Source organism: Pseudonaja textilis, chromosome 15 (assembly GCF_049901715.1).
Source record: "Pseudonaja textilis isolate UNSWEBS1 chromosome 15, rPseTex1.2, whole genome shotgun sequence".
NCBI lineage: Eukaryota > Metazoa > Chordata > Lepidosauria > Squamata > Elapidae > Pseudonaja > Pseudonaja textilis.
In genome coordinates, this window is record NC_142004.1 from 11532164 (window position 1) to 11552537 (window position 20374).

At 56.4% G+C, this 20374-nt stretch overlaps 1 protein-coding gene across 1 annotated transcript in view; it reads right to left on the reverse strand.

The window, feature by feature from the left end:
- Positions 1-19141, reverse strand: part of BCR (BCR activator of RhoGEF and GTPase) — a 66702-nt gene extending 47561 nt beyond the window's left edge. Inside the window, exons 1-2 of the mRNA XM_087913530.1 lie at positions 18736-19141; positions 17626-18661 (exon numbers count right to left, since the gene is read on the reverse strand). Coding sequence (XP_087769656.1) covers positions 17626-18661; positions 18736-19023 — 1324 coding nt within the window. The 5' untranslated portion in view covers positions 19024-19141. The remainder of the gene's footprint in view (positions 1-17625; positions 18662-18735) is intronic.
- Between the last annotated feature and the right edge of the window lie 1233 nt (positions 19142-20374).

The following is a 20374-nucleotide window of genomic DNA, read 5'->3' on the forward strand; positions in this document are numbered from 1 at the left end:
GCTGGAGGCTGCAGGGGGCTGTTGCAGCTGAAAACGGAGCCTGGGCGCATGGCCCTCCCGAGCTCCGTTTTTGCTGGCAGGGGCAGCACAGGCCAGCTCTTTGCTGTTTCCAGGGCAGGCCCATGGGACAGATCTCAATACCTCGTGGGCCAGATCCACCCCCCCAACCCCGGGCCTTGAGTTTGACACCCCTGGACTAGAGCCTCTGATGTACCTTACAGCCTAGACCCCCCCCTCCTCCTCCCTCTCCAGCCAGATGATCCAGATGTCCACAGAGGGAGTTGCTGAAGGGATCGATCCAATGGACACTCTACGAGCCCAGCAGCAGCCCTCTTGCACCTGACAGGGAGAACCTAAAAGGGCTTTTCACCAATATCATCAACTCAAACTGTCGGAGAGGAGGGAAAATGGGGGGGGGGGAGATCACTGCTACAAACGTCTGCCCTCCGGGCTCCCTTGCAAGTGGTGCCCGAAGGCCCCTGTGGCTCGTTCTCCATAACCTCGCAAGGCCTGGCCTTGATGCACTCAGCACACCATGGCCCGATTCTGGAGAAGGCTACATATCGGTCTCCTCAGAGGGGACAAAAGCCCATTGCCCACAACCTAATGCGGCAGACCCATTCTGCAGATCATGGGGCTGTTTCTTGTGCTACAACAGCAAAAGTGCCCTTTGTTCATCCTCATCCTTCTTGCTGTTTCCTGTGACAGTCCTTACCCTCCAAGGTTGGAGAATGGTTGCCACCACTACAGAAGAAACAGGGCAGGGGTGGTTTGGTGGGAACCGTGGTTGATGCCACTAGCAGCTGGGTCCTGGGCTGGGCCCAGAAAGGCGGAAGTAGCCCTCTCTCAAGTTACAAAGACTGCTCGCTCACGGAGAGCCAGCAGGAGCAAAGAAACCAGCCTGTACCAAGGTAGAAGAGGCCAAATTGGGTGGGAGGACTTCGCTTCCCCTGGGAGAGGCCGGGAGGGAAAGCACATTGCGGAGACACCAAGTCATGGGCCGTGGTCCCTTCCAGTAAAGAACTTCATTGATAATTTCTGGCCCAATGGACGGTTGAACATCTCACTTCCAAATTGCCTGCATCTCCTCTTCAGGTAAGCTGGCGTAATATGCCGAGAGCAAACTCAGTGCCCAGCACTTCAGGGCGGCCTCTATGGATGTCCACCACTTCCCTTGACCAGTACTTTTTTGAAAAGAAATCACCTTTCTTTCCCATGACTAATGCTTCCTGCAAATTTACTGAATTAAAGTATATTTCGTGCTACGTTTTAGAGCGCGAAGCATCTCAAACGACTGATACAACAATAAATATCAACGAGAGCAGTTGAAGAGCTTTTCCCCCTCAGCAGCCACACCCCAAATACTAAAACCATCCCTGCCAACTATGCAAAATGTGGTCTGCCTCAAGTTGGGCAATAGGCAATGCCTGCAAGAAGAAGCAGCTGGTTCCAGCTGGCAGGCCCAGGAGCACAGAACGTCTTCCCGATCCAGAGAATTACAGGGCAGCACAGAAGCCAATTTTTTCCATTTTTAGCTAATGGTGGTCAAGCAGGCTGCAGGGATGGATTCTCGATTCCTGCATGAATTATTTAGACGCCTCTCAAGCCCCCTCGGCCCAGAGTCCCTGCTGAAACGGCCAGGGAGGCTCCAGGTGGGCCCCCAGGTCCCCTTGTCCTTCGTTATCTGGGGTTTTCTTTGGGGCGGCCCAACCCCACCCGTTGTGCTCGTCCTCGGATCCAGCCTGCTTTTTTCTCAACGTCACAGCAGTGAGATCGTTTGTTGTAGGAGAAAGAGGCTCTGAGAAGCAACACCCCCCTCCGAAAGGAATAGGGGATCAACCCCTGGAGTGATTCTGCAATCTGTGGCTGCCCCAGAAAATGACAATCCAGGTGTTGCCAGCAGCTGCACGGGGCACCCAAAGGCGGATGGGACGCAGCCCGTTGGCACCACTTTCTCCCTCCAAGCCTTAAGGGGTCCCGCAGGCCCTTTGCGATGCCTGCTGGGCACCAGGGCCACCTCCACCGCCATCCCCACAGGTGACAACTGGGACGGTGGTGGGATGGGTAGAGGAAAGTCTCACGCCCATCCGTCCCCATCCATGGGATCCGCCCACCGGCTTTGGCCGCGTCAGGTTTCAGGACCTCTGCCCATTAGCACAGGATCGCCTGCTGCTGCCGCTGCCGTTGCTCTTGGCAGGAAACAAGATGTACATTTTCATGGCATTTTCCCCTGACCTTGTAGCTCCCCATTTGCCTGTTTGCTCTGTTCAACCAGCAACGTAAGAGCAGGACCGGCCTTTGCAAGGAAGGAGGCGCTTCGCCCTCTGCCTCCGGCAAAGGCCACGTGAGCCTCCCACCGTCCTGCTCTGAGGGCCCTTTGTTGAAGCCGCCGCCAGGGACAAGGGAGCAGCCCGGAGGAGGCTGAGAGGCCTGGAAACAGGCAAGGAGCCCCTCCCCCCCAGGTCTCCCATCAGCTGCAACCCAGGAGCAAGTACCGCAAGGCACCACTTGAGCCTCAGTGGCCTCCTCGCTTTGCGTAATGGGTGGAGGCAGGATCCACCAGGCTTTTGCGCCCAACAGGATGGATTAGAGCACAACGCAGGAGGTGCAAGGATAGTTGCCGAAGGGGAGGCACGGAATAAAACTTCTTCCCAAACTCCAAGACAGCTGCGGCCTCCGTGAGCATGAAACCCCCGACGCTTTGCAACCCCTTCCCTAGGAAAAACAAGGAGAAGCAGAGAAACCAGGAAGGCGGCTGCTGGGGGAGGGGGGGCACTCCAGAAGCTCCCAGAGAAGGCACAGAAGCTGGAAAGAGGAGGAAGACCTCCAGGGAACAAGCTGTGCTTGATCCCCGCCCCCCCCCCACCACGCACACCCACACAAGGCACAACTCACACGCTGCCGCTTCCTGAGCCGGCTTCTTTCCATCGTGCTGGCATCGGCCGGAAAGCCATCCCGGCGTTTCCTGGGCTCCCAAGGGCAGGCGGGCATCTGCTCCAGAAAGGGGGGGGAAGGGGGGTCCGCTCAGGAAGGGAGGGAGGGTCTGGGCTTACGGGGCAGGCACTGGGTTTCTAACCTGGCAGATCCTAGATCTGGGACCAGTTTAAAAGATACTCGGTTGCCTCCTCTGTTCACCTCGGAGCCCCAGCGCCAGGAAGGATACTGCCAGGAACCGGCCGGGCACCGACGGGGGTGCCAAAAGTCTAATTTTAGAGGAGGGTTTAGACATTCCCTAAAAGCCGCCTGGAGGCTTTGCCAGCGCAACATTTCAGAGCAGAGGGTGATTTTTTTTAAATGTAAGGCATGCCTGAATCAGAGATGGTGATCTACCGCACTGCAAAACAAGGCTGAATATGGATTCCTCTGTCTGTCCTGGGTGTTAAGAGTTGTGCCTCTGAAGCCATCCTGGCCAGCCGTCACCAGAGCCCTCCCACTGGAGCCCCCTCCCCTGCTCACTTGCCTTCCGCAGACCGGATTGTAAGGCCTATGGCGGGGGGGTCTTTAAAGGCGCTTGCTTTGACGTCTGACTTGGAGACAGAGGGCAGCCCCTTCCCCTCCTCGCTCCCCCTCTGACCAGGGAGGGGGGCAACTGCAAGCACTTTATGGCCTGTGGACTTCAACTCCCCCAATTCCTGAGCCAGCACAGGAGAAATTCCCATGCAACATTCTCAAGTATTGTCCGTCTTTATAATGTATGAAGTCTAATTCACAATGCTGGAATAACAACACACCCAGGTGGGGCGGGAGGCTGGGCTGAGGCTACTGCGGTATGCGGGGGGGGGGCACTTCACACACCCCGCTCCACTCTGTGCTTCTCACTGGCTGCTCTGCTCTTCCTCAACGGTGACTTGACAGAATTGGCGCTTGGCAGCCCAGAGATAAAACAGAGCCGAGCTTCTCTGTGAGCAGAAAATATTTCCTGCCCTGCAAACCTGGCAGATTTTGGCTGTGCAACTTTAGTATTCCTCACGTTTATCTTTCTCTGAGAGTCTGGGGGTTCCAGGTAAACATGTAAATTTGTACTTAATTTCATATGAAGTTCAGCTTTTGCACTTTGGCTAGGAACCCTTCCCGAACAGGTGGGAAAGGCAGAAAATCCAGGAAACCCAGGCCTCTTCTCTCTGCCTCTGGCCAGGATCCGAAGACAGGCCCAACCTGTTTGCTGGGTACAGGGTAACTTTGGCCCTAGGTGCTCAGAGCGTGGCCAGGCCCTGGGCATGCGGTAGGCTCCACAAACAAGCCTTCTTCCCACACACTTCCCTCCAGGGCATCACATTCCTTGTGCAATCCAGAGACTGCTGGAACAACCATCCTGCTCCAGAGCAGAAAATACAGCAATTCTGGGCTTACAACAGATACTATCTTGACCTCCTTGACTCTATTCCGAGGCTCCTCCGTGCTTAAGTTTATACTGCAGCCTCTTTTGATCACGGTCTTTCGAAAGGGTGAGCCACGATACCAAATTAGGTTGTCTCAAAATGTAATTAATTTTTTCCTCAGGTGGTTGCTACTGAACAAGCTACATATTCATTAACACCAAAACTAAATTAGCAGTAACACACAGCTGCAACTGGCCTGTCAACTGCACACCTTAGCACATGCTCATACAACTTCACACCAGTCAGGAACATGTTAGCAGAAAAGCAAAACCTGTGAGCCCCAAGGGGGAATCCAGCCCCACTGCAACAGGCCAGCCAGTGCCACCAGCATGCTTCCAATCAAAACCAGCACATACACTCCCCGCATCAACAATTAAGATGAATATATTACCTAAAATTTTATATTTATTCCAGACAATTCCAATCAGGTTAGGAAAAGAGTATTTTGAAGATTTAAATAAAATAGTGTTGAAATATATTTGGCAGGGAAAGAAAGCAAGAATAAAACTGTTGCAAGATGCAAGAATATGAGGAGAATTTGGCCTGCCTAATTGGGAATTATATTATCAGGCGACAAACTTGATGTGGGTAAAGGAATGGATAACGCGAAGGAAGAGTAGATTATTGACTTTAGAAGGACATGATTTACTGTTGGGATGGCATGCTTTCCCTTGGTACAAGGGAACCAAAACACAGGGGTATTTTAGAAGACATTTTACCTAAGACACGTTGCTATTAAACTGGGAGAAGCTTAAAAACCAACATTACTTAAAAATTCCACTTTGGTTATCTACCATTGAAGCTTTTTCATATCCAATAACATATAAAAAGGAACCAACAGTTAGATATGGGGAGATACTGAATGGAAAGGGTGAACTTAAATCCATGCAAGAATTGGAAGAGCAAGGTATAAGGATGAATTGGTTTTCATAGCGCAAATACATTCTAGATTTGATAAAGATCTAAAAACAGGAAAAAAAAACCTGGAAAAAAAAAACCAACCAGCACCCTGAACAGTCCACTTTCCTTACTGGCAGAAGCCCCAGGCCCCAAATGACCCCGAGTGGGTGGCTGGACTTCCCTTTGGCTGAAGCAACCTGATCTGAGCAACCCACTGATCCGACCTCATCCATTTGTATGGTGACTGCCCTTTCTCACACAATGCAACCTAAAACCAAAGAAAGGTGCCAAGCATGACCCCACCCCAAAGCACCCCCGAGGCCAGTCTCGTTCACCCCAACATCCCCATCAAGGCGGCTCATTAGCCATCCGGGCTGAGGGCCCAAGGGACGGACACGGTGCCCTGCGAAGGCCAGCAGGGTTCGGAGGTATTGCCACCTTTGACCCTGGGGTATGCCTGGGTGGTCCATGTCCAGAGAAAAGGTAAGCAGAGGTAACCAGGAGAAATCCACGTTTGCATCACAAAAGCTGGTGTGTTACTGTGTTGGGTAGGAGCAGCTGACAATATGCTGGGCTAGCAAACCACAAATATCCCATCGAGTACCTTGGTTATGACTTCCTCCTCCTCCTCCTGGTCATATCAGGGCGGGGGAGGGGGAGCGCTAACCAGGCGGGATCTCCTCAAGAGCAGCTCCCACCCTGGCCGGGCCGGGCCCTTCCCAAAGAAACTCGCTTGGCATCCGCTTGGCATCTCCTGTAGGCACCAGGAGATTTTCCTTCTTATTCCTACGGTTTTTCAGGGGATCGATGAACATCGAGGCTACCTTTTAAAAACTGGTACTTCTTTCCTGGCATTGCTAAATATAATTTGCATTGTTTTATTGTACTTGGGTGTGTGTACGTGCCGCCACTACGGATCTTCAATTAAGACTTTCAAATGGAGGCAGTCGGCGCAATGGGACTTGCAGATGGATTCTTTCCAACGTCAGCACACAAACCCACCCCCAGCAATGTCAGAAACCTGCCCCTCCCCTGCCCAGCTCTGCTCTGCTCCTCCCCCAGGAGGCTCACTGAAGGAGGAGGACATTTCTAGCTGGATTATCTTGGGATCCAAAGGTTTATTGATTCCTTCCGAAGGCCCAGCCGGGATTGGAGGCGGCATTTGGGGGAAGGCAGGGCAAGATTGCCTCTGAAAGCTTTTATTTGGGGGGGCGGGGGGGCTGGGCCAGCCTCCTCGGAAATCTCGTTTATTCCCTCTGCCAGCCAGTTTCCCCCAGGGGACCCTGGAGCAAGAGATAAGGCTCCCTTGCAGCAGTGCAGCGCAGAGAGATAACAGCCATGGCCGCTCCCCCTTATGAATTCAAGGCTCCTCTGCCAGCCCCGCAAGGCTGGGCCTCTGCAAGAGAAAAAGGGCCTCGCCAGCCTCCCCACCCCCCCACCAAGACAGCCCAGCCCTGGTGGACCCCCAAAGCTGCACTGCCGGTGCTGCCTTTCCTTCACCCGGCTCCTTCCTGAAACAATCCCAAGGGAGAGCTCGGGGGGGAGCAACTGTCTCAGCCCCCTTTGTGGCATTTTTCCTAGGCCAGGAAGTGGTCAGCAGCACCAGCCCTGCCCCCGTTCGGAGGCCGGAGGGGGTCATGGTCCTCTTCCAGGCACAACTGATTGAGAAGAAATCCTCTGGGCCTCGCACAAGCAGGACGCCTCCCTGCCGCTCATTAAAGCAGCCCCCTCCGTTCTCAGCCTTCTGTGCAAAGCCTGGGAAAAGGCGCGGCGGCTTTAAAGAAACGCATTCAGTTGAGGGTGGTTTTTAAAGCAGATGCTTCAGGCTCATGCAAAAACCCTGAAAAAACACCAGGGGATTTGTGGTGCTCCTGCGAAGCTTTCGCAGATTTGCACATTGATATTCTGGCCACATCCCTGGCCGTGGCTTTAGCCCGGGAATCGGGATGTGCAGGGGCTGCCAGAGAACGGAAGGTGCCTTTCAAAGCTTCGGACAAAGCACGTCTCCCAATGGTGCCGGAGGAGAGGAAGGAACGACGCCAGGCCTCATTCTGGCCCAGGAGTTGGAAGAGAAAGCTCTCTGGATACCACCCAGACATCCCTCCGGGGATGGGAAAAGCTCCGGGCTAAGTTCTCGCCTATTTCTGCACTCGGATTGGAAATCCAGTCTACGCCTTTAGAGACCCACACGGTTTAGAAAAGGGAGCTGGGAATCCCCCCAAAATCTCAGTCAACCCCCTTTCCCTCCCAGCCCTGCTGCTCCGGGGAGAATTCCCAGGTTGCTCCAGGGTCCCAGCAAGCACCACCGATTGGGCCGAGATCATGGGAACAAAAACAAGGCCGGCCTCAGGAAGGAGTTTCTACGGCGAGTCCAGGATCAATACTGCATCCGGACGCTGCAAGAGGAACTGCCGGCTGTAAGTTAACAGCGGAGGGATCGGAAAGGTTTCTCCACATCTGGGCTGGGCTGCCGCTGCCGCCACTTTTGGGTCCGGCTGCCGAAGGATTCGCTTTGCATCCGCAACCCCTTCCTTTCTCAGCCCACCGTCCTCCCCCCGGCCCCCGGCAATCTCTCGCACCTTCCACCCAGAAGGTTCCAAAGCGTCTTGGGAAGAAGGGTCCAGCCCTGAAACAAGGCACCCGAATCAGAATATTTCCACTTTGCAAGAATTGACTTCCAGGGGATGCCAACTCAGGGAGGGATCGGGCCAGAAGCGAAGGTCCCAGGGAGACACATCTTCACCCAAGATGGCAAGAGTTGACCAACCTCTGGGATCTGGGGGAAAACTGGGGAAAGACCCCGGAGAGGCTCTTCCTCCCGAGAAGAAGGGCACTGGGCTGAATCAAGCCCACCTATCTCTCTGTCAGCCTTCAAGATTTTCTTCCTTTGCTTTGCGTCTTTCGGCTGTCATAAGTAACGGGGGAAAGTATGGGAAGTGAGCTGGAGGTGTTTGCCAACTACTACTGTATAAACTGAGAGGGGGAGAGCACATTCTTGCTTAGGTTTCTATTTCTTGCTTAGCTTTCTCTTCTCTGCGCAGCTGCAAACCTTTATCAAAGTATGCCAAGGTCAACGGACATCACCACCTGAAGATGTCCGCATGATGACATCCGCAACTTTTAATTGGAAGAACCATTTGAACTATCGGAGGTGGGAACGTTGCCATCACTTTGTACATGTGATTTGCGCGCCTATTTTCTCAGATTCAGAATTCTTTTGTTGCTACCACTTGACTTCCAGTAAAAGATATCTTTTCTCTAAGTAAAAGAGTCTAAGTATTTCTTTCTTAGCACCAGCTGACCGTCTCGCTGAATTAGGAGTAACCTGGCACAAGACCTACGTTCTACCAATGCACAAAACTGGCCCAAAGCAATGGGAAAGAGCTGGGAGGGTGGCCCATGAGAAAGGCCACCCTGTCTAGGGGAAGCCCCAGGGCTCCCGAGGGCACCAGGATGGCAAGGGCTGCCGAGCCAATGCGGGGAGGCCGCCATGCCTGGAAGGGCAGACTGGAGCCTGGTCCAACCACCTTGCGAGTGGCTGCACACACCCCAGCCCTCCGCCCTCCCCACGCGGCCGCCAGCCTCCCTGTGCATGGGGAGAGAGGGAGTGAGTGAAGACCAGCCTGCCCACTCCCGGGGCTTCGTGGCTGAAGGGAGAACTACGGAACTAGTTTGTTAAAAGGGGAAAGAAACCAGAAGGAAAAACAGAATTCCTCAATTATTGTGATCTGCTAAATCAGGAACTTTCACTCTTGAGACAAAACTGGATCTTATTAGTTCCAGTTTTTAAAGTCACATGATAGTCCGGGCTGTAAAATTAGCTACCAAAATATTGAAATACCTTCAATTTATATCTACAAAAGGAATGGAAGAAGGGGATTTGAACCTATCTCTACAGGCGCCCAGAGGAAACTTCAACGCCAGACCGGCCTCTCCTGGAAAGCGGTTTTCTACCTAAGTCCTGAATAGGCCCAGCCAGGCCAGCCCTGCTCACCCCCAAATTAAATATATATATTTTATTGGCACTTCCAACAAATAAACGTGTAATAAATACGTTGCTGTGTTTATATGATACAAGGTGCATTGAAACGTTAACATACACAGATGGGCAAGGGCCCATTAGGCCCACCGTGCGTTACGACAGCCCTGCTACATCTACATGGAAGGAAACAAGAAGTGGGATGCCACAAGGTACCGTCTTAGGCCCAGGACTCTTCCATATCTTCACAGACGACTTAGATGAGGGAATAGAAGGGGAATTTTCACCCATGTTGTGCATTGACAATAAAGGTTTGGTTTGAATCTGAATTTGAATTCATCAAATTTGCAGACGAGAACAAGCTGGCAGGAACAGCCAACAGCCCAGGGAAAAAGGCTCAAAATCCAGATGGACCTCAACAGACCGGTACACTGTGCCCTATCTAACAAAATGAAATTCAATGGTGAGAAAAGTAAGGTTCCACATTTAGGCAGGAAAAACCAACTGCCCAGGTATAGAAGTTGGAGTCCCAGTGGACAATCAGTTAAACATGAGCCACCAGTTTGTCGCAGCTGCCAAAAAAGCCAATCCCAGTCCTAGGCTGCATTAACAGAGGGATAGAACACACTTGGAATCCTGCATCCAGTTTTGATCGCCACACTATAAAAAATGATATTGAGACTCTGGAAAGTGTGCAGAGAAGAGCAACAAGGACGATTAGGGGACTGGAGGATAAAACGTATGATGAATGGTTGCAGGAACTGGGCCTGGCTAGTCGAGGGAAGAGGAAGAAGTAGGGGAGGCAGGAGAGCAGTCTTCCAACATTTGAGGGGCTGCCCCAAAGAAGAGGGAGGGAGTCAAGCTATTCTCCAAAGCACCTGAAGGCAGGACAAGAAACGAGGGATGGAAACTGATCAAGGAGAGAAGCAACCTGGAAATAAGGAAGAATTTCCTAACAGTGAGGCCAATGAACCAGTGGAACCGCTGGCCTCTAGACCAGGGGTCTCAAACCTTAGCAACCTCAAGACTTGTGAACTTCAACTCCCAGAATTGTGAAGAAGTCTTCAAAGTTGCCAAGGTTGGAGACCCCTGCTGTGGAAGTTGTCCATGTTCCATCACTGAAGCGTTTAAAGAAGAGAGTGGGCAGCCATTAGCCTGAAATGGTCATAGGGTTTCCTGCCGGAGCAGGGGGCTGGACTAGAAGGCCTCCAAAGGTCCCTTCCAACACTGTTATTGTGCATGTGTGCAGGCCCAAAAAAGCTTTCTTGAACGCTTTCCCGTCTCAGCAGCCATCTACAGGCGGGGGAGGAAGCTTCCTATCCAGACCATTCTGTTCAGCAACGAAACCCTTTTACGGTTGGGATTATCCACTGATTTAAACAAGAGCAACAAAGCTGAAATGTGGCTTCATCTTAGCAGGCTTCCAATTAAATATCTGGTTTGTGGCACAAAGTGTGCTCTGGATGCGGAATAGGCCTCCCCCTCAGCCAAAGAGCCTTCGAGAGGCTGAAGGAAAGAGGCCGGCGGTTCACAGGCCCACCCATGCGGACATGGGCGAGGGTAGGGGGAGGGTGTCGAAGAAGAAATAGGTAGGATGCCCACCTCCTACTTCAGCCAGGGGAGGGAGATGTGGGGGGCAAATCTGGCATCCGGGGGCGGATCCGGCTTCGGCAGGCCGCTTTACGCCACTGCCCCCTCGCCAGGGCCCTCGTCTCCAGCCCAGAGGCTTCCCACGGCTACCTAAGCCACAGCTGTGGGTGCCCGGGTTGAAAGCCTGTTTCACGGAAGGGCGACGTGCTAAATGTCTCTGGCGTCCCCCGAAGGGCAAAGGAAAAGGCCAAAGTGCCAAGGCCCAAAGGCCGAGCAGGCAGCTTAGCCGGTTTACAAGCACACCCATGTGCGAGAAAGGAATGCAAAGCGAAAGGAAGCCGGCTTGGCTGGAAATGGCTGGGGGGGGGGGGCGGAGAGATCTGCATTTCATCAGAAGCTGAAAACTGGTTTGGTCTCTTGGGAAGCGGGAGAGTCGGAGGAGCCGGGGTCCAACGATTCACAATGGGGGCCAGATGACCAATGGCGCCCTTGGTGCTTCACCTCCACTTCGGGCTCTCCGAGGCCGGGTCTCCCTTTGAGAAGGCCTGAAAGCAACGCGGAGCGAAGGGGTGGAGCCGAGAGAGACGCTCTGCCACTGGCTGCCCTCTCACCCAGGCCAAGAAGGCACCGCAAACATAATCACAATGCCTCGGACGAGTGGTTTGTTTTGTTTTTAGCATTTCAAATGACCACACCTCCCTCCCTCCCGCCCGCCCGCCTTCAAGTCAATGTTGACTCGGCAAGACTGCAGAGCCCGCTTGCCTTCCTCCTAGGCTGAGGGGGAGGGCGGGGGCTCGGCCCAGGCTGGTTCTCTGCCTACAGCAGGACTAGAATTCACCATCTCCTGGCGCCTTAACCACTAGAGCAGACATCAACGTCTAGGAGAGTTAAGCAGCCCAGACTGGGGTCCTGCTTCCTCTCTGCCCCCCGACCCCGCGTTAGTCCCACCGTCAGAAGGAGCTGGGGCTCAAAGCCCTTGATGGCTCCTCCCCTGCCTAAGCCCCCAAGCATGGGCTTTGGTGCTCTGGAGACATCGCACACACGCACCCCATCTTCTCATTTTGCCTGAATCCAGCCCTGATTGGAGCTGCTAGCCCAGGTTGTCCAGAGGTGGTCAGCTGGATTTCAAAAGAAGCCCCTGCCACCTCAAGACAAGCATCCCCCTCCCCAGTTTGAGGTAGCCAGAATGGCCCTTTCAAGTGATGCAATATATTCAATTATTCACACTCAACTAATGGTATGTTGGAAAATTCCCCAACATGATTAAATATCTCAAGTCTTTGATTTTTATTTTATTCTTTCTTCTTGTTCCCTTTTACCCTTATGTGCGGGTTTTCTTTAAAAACATTCCCCATTTGGTCTAGGGGTTAAGTTACCAGGTCAGAGATCAGGATATGGTGAGTTCTAGTCCTACCTTAGGCATGAAAGCAGCTGGGTAACTGTGGGGCCAATCATCAGGAGGCTGTGAGTTCTAGTCCTGCCTTAGGCACAAAAGCAGGCTGGGTGTTTTGGGGCCAATTGCTCTCTTTCAGCCAACCCTACCTCGCAGGGATGTCGTTGTGGGGAAAGCAGGAGGAGGAGGGAGATATCTTTGCTGCCCTGAGTTAGTTATAAAAATACTAAAGGCAGGGTAGAAATAAACAAAATAACGATCAATCAATCAATGACAAAAAGAAATCAAGAAAACAGGTCGCAGCACCCCAGATCAGTTTTCCGTGCCTCCCATGCAAAGCTGATGAATCCACCCAGACAGATAATTATGACCAGAACCTGCCAAAGTCTTGGGGGCCACAAGGAGAAACATGAAGAGATGCATCAAAACAGGCTGGTGACACCTCCCAGCCCTGCCAAACACGCACCCAGCAAGCCCCTCCCGGCCTTTTGATCAGCCAACCCAGCCGAAAAACTTCCACCTGCTGCCAGGTGTTGTGAAAGAGGGAGAATGACTCACTGGGAAAGGACTGCAGAGACTGAATCACTGCAGCCAGGAAGTTGCTTTGCGTTTCCTATTTTTTAATTCGATTATTAACATTCCCTGAAAACAATAGAGGTAGCCCTCAACTTACAACCCATTCATTAAGTGACTGTTCCAAGTTTCAGTGGCACAGAAAAAAGTGACTTCTAGGTTCTACTATATCACAAGACCTAAAATGGACACCTAACATCAAAAACGTCATCAAAAAAGCACAACAAAGAATGTTCTTTCTGCGCCAACTCAGAAAGCTCAAACTGCCCAAGGAGCTGCTGATCCAGTTCTACAGAGGAAGGATTCAGTCTGTCATCTGCCCCTCTATAACTGTCTGGTTTGGCTCTGCAACCCAACAGGACAGACACAGACTTCAGAGGATAATTAGGACTGCAGAAAAAACAATTACTACCAACCGGCCTTCAATCAAGGACTTGTATACTGCACGAGTCAAAAAGAGAGCTGTGATAATATCTACAGACCCCTCACATCCCGGACATAAACGGTTTCAACTCCTTCCCTCAAAACGATGCTATAGAGCCCTGCACATCAGAACACCTGGACACAAGGGGAGTTTTTCCCTGAATGCCATCACTCTGCTAAACAAATAATTCCCTCAACACTGTCCAACTATTGACAAAGTCTGCACTACTATCACTATCAATCTTCTCATCACTCCTTATCGCCGACCCCCTCCCACTTGTGACTGTAACTTTGCTGCTTGTATCCTTACGATTTATACTGTTTCCTAGTACGATTTGATTGCTTATTGTACCCTATGACTATCATCAAGTGCTGGACCTGATGATTCTTGACTCTGGATGAACGTATCTTTCCTTGTATGTATACTGAGAACATTTGCACGAAGACAAATTCCTGGTGTGTCCAACCACACTTGGCTAATAAAGAATTCTATCTATCATCAAAAAAATGACTTATGACCCTTTTTCACCCTGACGATCATTGCAACATCTGCACCACGGTCACTTGGGCAAAATGTGGACGCTTTGGGAACGGACTTGTATTTATGATGATCGCAGTGTCCTGGGGTCACGTGATCCCCTTGTGTGACCATCTGACAAGCAAAGTGCTTGGGGGGAAGCCAGATTCATTTAGCAATCGTGTTACTAACGTATCAGCTGCAGGGATTCACTTAACACCTCTGGGAAGAAAGGTCATAGAAAGGAGCAAAACTCACTTAACAAATGTCTCACTCAGGAACAGAAACTTTGGGCCCCAAGGTGAGAATTACCTGCTCACAAAAGGTTAACTAAAAACAGTGTTTCTAAACCAAGGGCCTCCAACCTTGGCAACTTTACAGACTTGTGGACTTCAACTCCCAGAATTCCTCAGCCAGACTTTGCCTTTCCTGGCTTTGCTGGCTGAGGAATTCTGGGAGTTGAAGTCCACAAGTCTGTAAAGTTTCCAAGGTTGGAGGCCCCCGTTCTAAACCTTGGTCACTTGAAGATGTGTGGACTCCGACTCCCAGAATTCCCCAGCCAGGGAAGTTGAAGTCCACACACATCCGGAAGTAGCCAAGGTTGAAAAACACAGATCTAAACCCGGCATCCAAAATATTCCTTGCCTGGCTGGCCATTGATCAATGTAAATCCGTCGCAAAGGCTGTCCTGCAAGGCCAAAGTCTCCCAGAACCTGCTGACCCCCAGCCTGTCAAAACTGAGGTCTCAGAAGGATGGAAAGCAAGGTCAGGGCACATGAAAGCCACACTTTAAAGCCACCTCCACAGCCATGCCTGCTTCCTCCCAAGCACAGGAAGTGCTTATAACGTCAACAACAGGATTCCAGGTAAATTCCTTGTATAGTCAATTCATGCAGGCTGTTGTCCTCCCCAGCAAATGGCCCAGTTGCAACCTATTTTCTTCCTGCCTGCAGAGAAGGTGAAGTTAAGCAGCTGTCTAAGAGGCAGGCCACACCTGAGGCCCCAGTACTGGGTGGAACAGGGAGGCCCCCGTCTTTGGGGAACGTAAGGGAGGAAACAGAGGTTCCCTCTCCATAGGGAGGCCTAGACAGGCATGTTCTTCAGCCCCACTCCTGGGATTTCACTGGGGTACACTGCCCCCTCCACCCATAAGTCTCACAGGGACCAAGGAAGCTGCTGGCAGGAGAGATAGTCCTGAAGCCTTGCAGGTAGGGCTTCAGTGGCGCAAGCTGGATTTCAGGTTATGCCCCAAACCCCGTCGGTCACCAGCGCAGCGATGGTAGCCGAAGGGTTCAAGCAGCACCCAGGCCTCCGAGGGGCAGCTCAAATAAGGCGACGGAGCCAAGGTAGCCCGCGTTTCTCCAAGATGGTTTCTGGCCTTATCCGTTCAGCTGAAACTCTTTTGATCTGTCATCTGTGCTGAATGGTGTCCAAACTGGCAGCGCTTTCTAGTCACGAACATGGAGACCGACCGCGGCTCCGCAGAACAGAGACAAAGCCCCTCGGTCCCAAATGGAGGGGGAGGGGAGGGGGGCTCTGTCACTTGAGGCCTATCAGACTCCAGGTGAGTCCCTGAGCAAATGGCTCACCTGAACACCCCCCCTGGGATTGCGCCATGATGAATCTGCTGGGAGGGCACCGGACATCTGTTGGCAGAACACCTGGAAAGCGGCACCTGCACAAAAGCTGCAGCCCACTTCCTGGGCTCCTCCTTGGACGGAAAGGACCTCCTCCTGCAATAAGGAGGGATGCCCAAGTCCTCTGCAGGTGGCGGGGCGTTCCCCCCCAAGTCCCCCGTCCCCCCGAGTTACTCCAGGCCGGTTCTTCCTTGCAAGGACAGCAGGAGCCCGATGTGCCCAGAGCTCCTCTCTCTCTGCCCTCCAGACAGCCCCTTTGCTGGGCCCCAGGGAGGATGGCCATCCCGCCAGCCTGGATCAGCTCCCCCCTGCACACACCCCCGCCACAGAACCAAGGTAAGGAACGTCTAAGGAAGAGATCCACAGATCTCCAGCCAGAAAAGAGGCAGATCATCCAGGGGTGTGTGTGGGGGGGAGAACTTCTCAGGGTAGCCCACAAGGAGCCACTGCCAAGCCAAACAAAGCAAACCCACCTAACAGAGCAACTACACACACACACACAGAGGGAGAGGTTTGCTGGGGGGAGGGAGACAACGGCCCACCCTCCAAGAGCTTCTGGTTTCACACAGACAAAAGCCTCACTGGGCACCTCGTCCAACCCCGAAGGTGCCAACCTCAGCGGGCGCTGTGGTTTCCCAAGGCGGCTCCTTCTTAAGGATCAAGGAGGACCATGCTGCTGCGGCAGAGATTAAGGGGGCTCCGGTTTCTCCTGTTTGCCCCCACCCCCGTTCCTCCCCCCGCTTCCCATCCAGAAGCTCCACTTTCAGGGGCCAATATTCCCCTTGCTATGGTCTCCCCTCTCCCAGCCCCCCCCAGCCAAGGCCTGAAAGCCAGGATCTAATGGCTGCTATTGGATGTACAGAACCTGCAGCGCTGAAGACGCTGGCCAGGCACTCGCTCCTTCCTGGCAGATAAACAAGGGCAAGTTATGCCATTATAATCAACCATTCCCAGGGCGACCACAATAACAGGCCTTCTGCTTTATTAATCCCTTCCTGGAGTCCTGCCTGTTGCCCCCCCCCCCCCCACTCTCCAGGGCATCAGTGCTGGGGGCCACCATCTGCCAAGCTCAGCCTGCCAGAGACAGAGGTGAGGCTCTTCCTTCGTTGGCTCCTCTCACTCCCCCACAACAGGAGGCCTCCATGGACCCTTCAACCACCGAGTTTCCCCACAGGGGCCTCCAGCTGGGCTCCGTCCAGCCCAGCCGCTTCGCTTCCACCTGGCTGTGGGCTCTGCCTCTTTCTTCCAAGCCATTTTGAGGGGTCATTGGCAGGCAAAGGCGGCCCACCTTCCTTAAGGGGAGGAAGGACCTCCAGGCAGGCCCCTCTGCCTGGCCAATGTCCCAAAGGGAAGAAGACCCACCAGGGCCTCTGCTGCAGGTGGAGGGCAAGTGCCAAGGCCCGCCTTGTCTCAGGGGTGGTGAGAGAAGCCCCCACCCCCCACACACACACAGATGGGAGCAGTCAGATCATTGGCTCCAATGAGGCTGATCTGCCAGCTGAGCTCCAGGCGCTGTTGCTAGAAAGGAGCCCCCTGAAATCCAGGTTGTGCCGTGGAAGCCCTACCTGAACCCAACCACACCTGACTGGGGGTGGGGGGGGGCAGGAGAAGGCTCGGCTGCCCCCTCCTCTGAAGCTCAGCCTTTCCTTCAGGGACGGAGCGAATGCCAGGATGGGTCCAGGCTCTTGGAGGCTCCCTGCTGCCTGTTGAAGCTAATGGGGGGTGGGGGGAGGCCCTGTCCTTTCTGGCTCAATCACAGCAGCCCCCAGGCCAAGCAGGCGCCTCCCAGGGTCCCACTGGACCCCTTAGTGGGAGAGCCTGGCCTGCCCCCTTTGGCCTCTGCTCCCCAGGGACGCCCGCTACTGTTTGGGGAGGGGCCTTGGAGAGAGAGAGAACCTGGTGGGATCTGGTGGGCCTGACAGCCTGAGGGGAAGGGTGGGGAGGGGGAGCTGGGATCGCAGCAGGCGATCCCCTCCACCCCCACCACCCCAAGGGATCCAGAAGAAGCCGCTGCCCCTCCCCCTCCAGACCAGGAGTGTGGAAGGGGGGTGGGAGAGACCCCTCCAAGACTTTGGGAATACCACACAATTCCTGACTTGGGTTTCTGTTGCCTTGTGGGGGTCTCTGCGTGTACAAAGTAGCTCCCCTCCGGCGGAAAATGTCGGAGTTTGGTTGAAACCGACGGGACCCACTCTCGCCCTCCCCCATTTCCGGGGAGCCCCCCCGGGGCTCACCTGCGTCGCCATGGAAACAGCCCTCGGTGGCGCCCCTCCCGGCGGGCGGGTCTCCGTCGCAGGGCCAGGGCGGCGCGCTCTTCCGGGGCGCCCCGAGGGCGGGCTCGGAGCCGGCGGCCTGCGGGTGGTGCCGGTGCCGCTTGGGGGCCTGCGGGGTCGGGGGGCTGCCGCTGCTGTCGAAGGACTGCTGCGAGTGCTGCGAGGGCGAGCGGCTCTTCTCGCGCGAGAGGCGGCAGGCGGTGGGGCTGGGCGACACGTGGCTCGACTGGCCGGAGGAGAAGTCCTCCTCGCTGGACGTCAGGTTCTCGTTCGAGCTGCAGTCCGGCGTGTAGCCGCCGCCGCCGCCGCCGCCCCCGCCCAGGTCCTCGAAGCTGCGCGGCGAGTAGGAGCGGCGCGGCCAGGTGAGCGGCGGCTCCGACGCCCCAGCCGAGCCGCCCACGAAGACGCTCTGGTAGGGCTGGAAGGCGGCGGCGGGGGAGGCGGCCGTCCAGACGGGCCGGCCGGCGCCGTCCAGCAGCAGGTTGTCCTTCAGGAAGCGCGCGTTCAGCTCCGCGTCCTCGTACTCGGCCCCGTCGTCGTAGGCGGCGTCGGCCGAGCGGCCCCGCGGCGGCCCCGGCAGCTTCTTGCGCGCCTCCAGCTGCATGGCCTGGCTGCCCAGCGCGCTGATGCGCTCCGAGACGTCGCGGTCGTTGACGCGCACCAGGCCGCGCTCGCGGTGGTACTCCAGGTTCACGTAGAAGGGCTTCTCGGCCGCCTCCCGGCCGTCCGGCGGCCGCGAAGGCGGCGGCGGCGACGAGGGCGCCTTCCTCCCGCGCTCCTGGCCGGAGCGCAGCAGCCCCGCGCCGCCGCCCCCGCCGCCCTGCCCGCGCTCCCTGCCGCCCGCCTCCAAGGCGGCCCCGTCCCGCTCCCCCGAGGTGGCGGAGGCAGCGGCGGCGGGGAGGCGGCGGCGACTGCCGCTGGGGGCCGGCCGCGCCCTGCCCGGCGAGCCCGCCGCGGCGCCCTCCTCCCGGGGCTTCTCGTCCGCGGCTGCGGCGGGCTTGGCGCGCTCCTCCTCGCCGGGCTGCGCGGCGTCCGCCTCCGAGCTGCCGTCGCTGTGCGCGGAGAGCTTGCGCAGGGCGGGGGGCGCGGGCGGGCGGGCCTGTCGTCGTCGGCCTCGGGGCCGCGCTGGAAGCCCCACCGCTGCCGGTCGTAGCTCTTGCGCTCCTTGGCCAGCAGCGTCTGCAGGTAGATCATGCGGAAGCGCTCCTTGTTCACCTCCAGCTCCAGGCGGCGGATCGACGCCTTGCAGCGCTCCAGCTCCGCCTCGATGTCGCCCACCGAGCGCAGCGCCATCGCGGGCGGCTCCGCGTCGTTGAACTGGGCGCGCCACGCCTCGGCGAAGCCCACCGGGTCTACCATGGCAACGGGCCGGCCGCCGCCGCCGCCGCCGCGGACGAAGGAGGGATCAGGGCGGCGCGCAGGGCCAGCAGCGCCCGGCGCTCATCTCCGGGGGGCGGCGGCGGCGGGCGGGCTGCTCCGAGGCGGCGGCGGCGGCGGCGGTCCTGACCCGCCTCCAGCTCTCTGGGCCGGCCCGCCGCCCATGGCCGGGTCCGCGCCCCTCCGAGCCGCGGCGGCGGCGGCGGCAGGCAAGCAGGCAGGCAAGAACAAAGAGGCAGCGGGCGAGGCGAGGGGACGCGCCGGCCGGCCGGGCGGGGGCGAGGCGGGGGTCTGGCGGCTCCTCCCCGCGCGTCTGCCTGCGCGCCGATCCCGCGGGGCTCCGGATGCGCTTAGCCGGCGCGGGGCGGGACGCGCTGAACCGGCCCCAGGTGACGCGGCGGCCCGGCTCGGCTCGCCATCGCGGCTGGCCCGTCCTGCCTCCTCTGGGGAGCGGCCGCGCGGACGGGGCGGGGCGAGGGCGGGGCGGCCCCTTAAAGGAACTGCGGCGGGCTCCGCGGGGAGGAGCGGCCGCCTCCTCCGCGCCCGTGCAGAGCGCCGGCTGCCGACCTCCGCGCGGGATGCGGTGCCGGCTACGGAGGCGCTGGGGCCGGGCTCGGCTTCCCCGATGCAGCAGCCGGCGCCGGAGAGGCGTTGGGGACCGAGCAGCAGCCGACAGTCCCGGATTTTGCACTCGCTCTCCCGGGTGTGTGTGGGGGGGGGGGGGGGGCGGCCTGCCTGCCTTGCGATCGTTCCGCAACAGCCCGGAGGAAGAAGCGCTGCCTCGAACCGGCTGCGCTCGGGGAAGGGCTGGGCGAGGCCGGGCGCGCCAATGCAAAAGTGCAGGCCGAAGCCCACGGAGAAGCGCGTCCTGCGAGGGGAGGCGGCTGTGCTTGCGGGAGCCCTGAGCTGCCCTGCCGGAGCGCCTCCCACGGAGAACGGGGCCAGGCGAGGGGCCCGACGCGGGCTTCTTCCTCCCGCGACCCGGCGGCTCTCCGCGGCGCCAAAGGAAGCGGCTCCCTTGCGCTCCGGGATCCCGGGAGAAGAAGGCCGCCCCCCGCCCCCGCCAGGCCTGGATCTCAGCAGCCAGCAAAGGCAGCGAGGCTTCTTGGGGGCCTCCGGTCTTCTCTTGGCTATGGGAACCAAGTCCGGAGAAGTCCATTCAGCACCAGCGGAACTCGAACTCTGTGCTTGGCGTTGCTGTACAACGCTCCTTCGGCAGATCAGACTCACAACCGGAGGGGGCGGGGGGGGGGCGAGGATCTCCCTTGTGCTTCCTGGTTAATGCAACTTTTAACCACAAACTCAAATTGCAAAGTGACTGACTGCCCTGCAG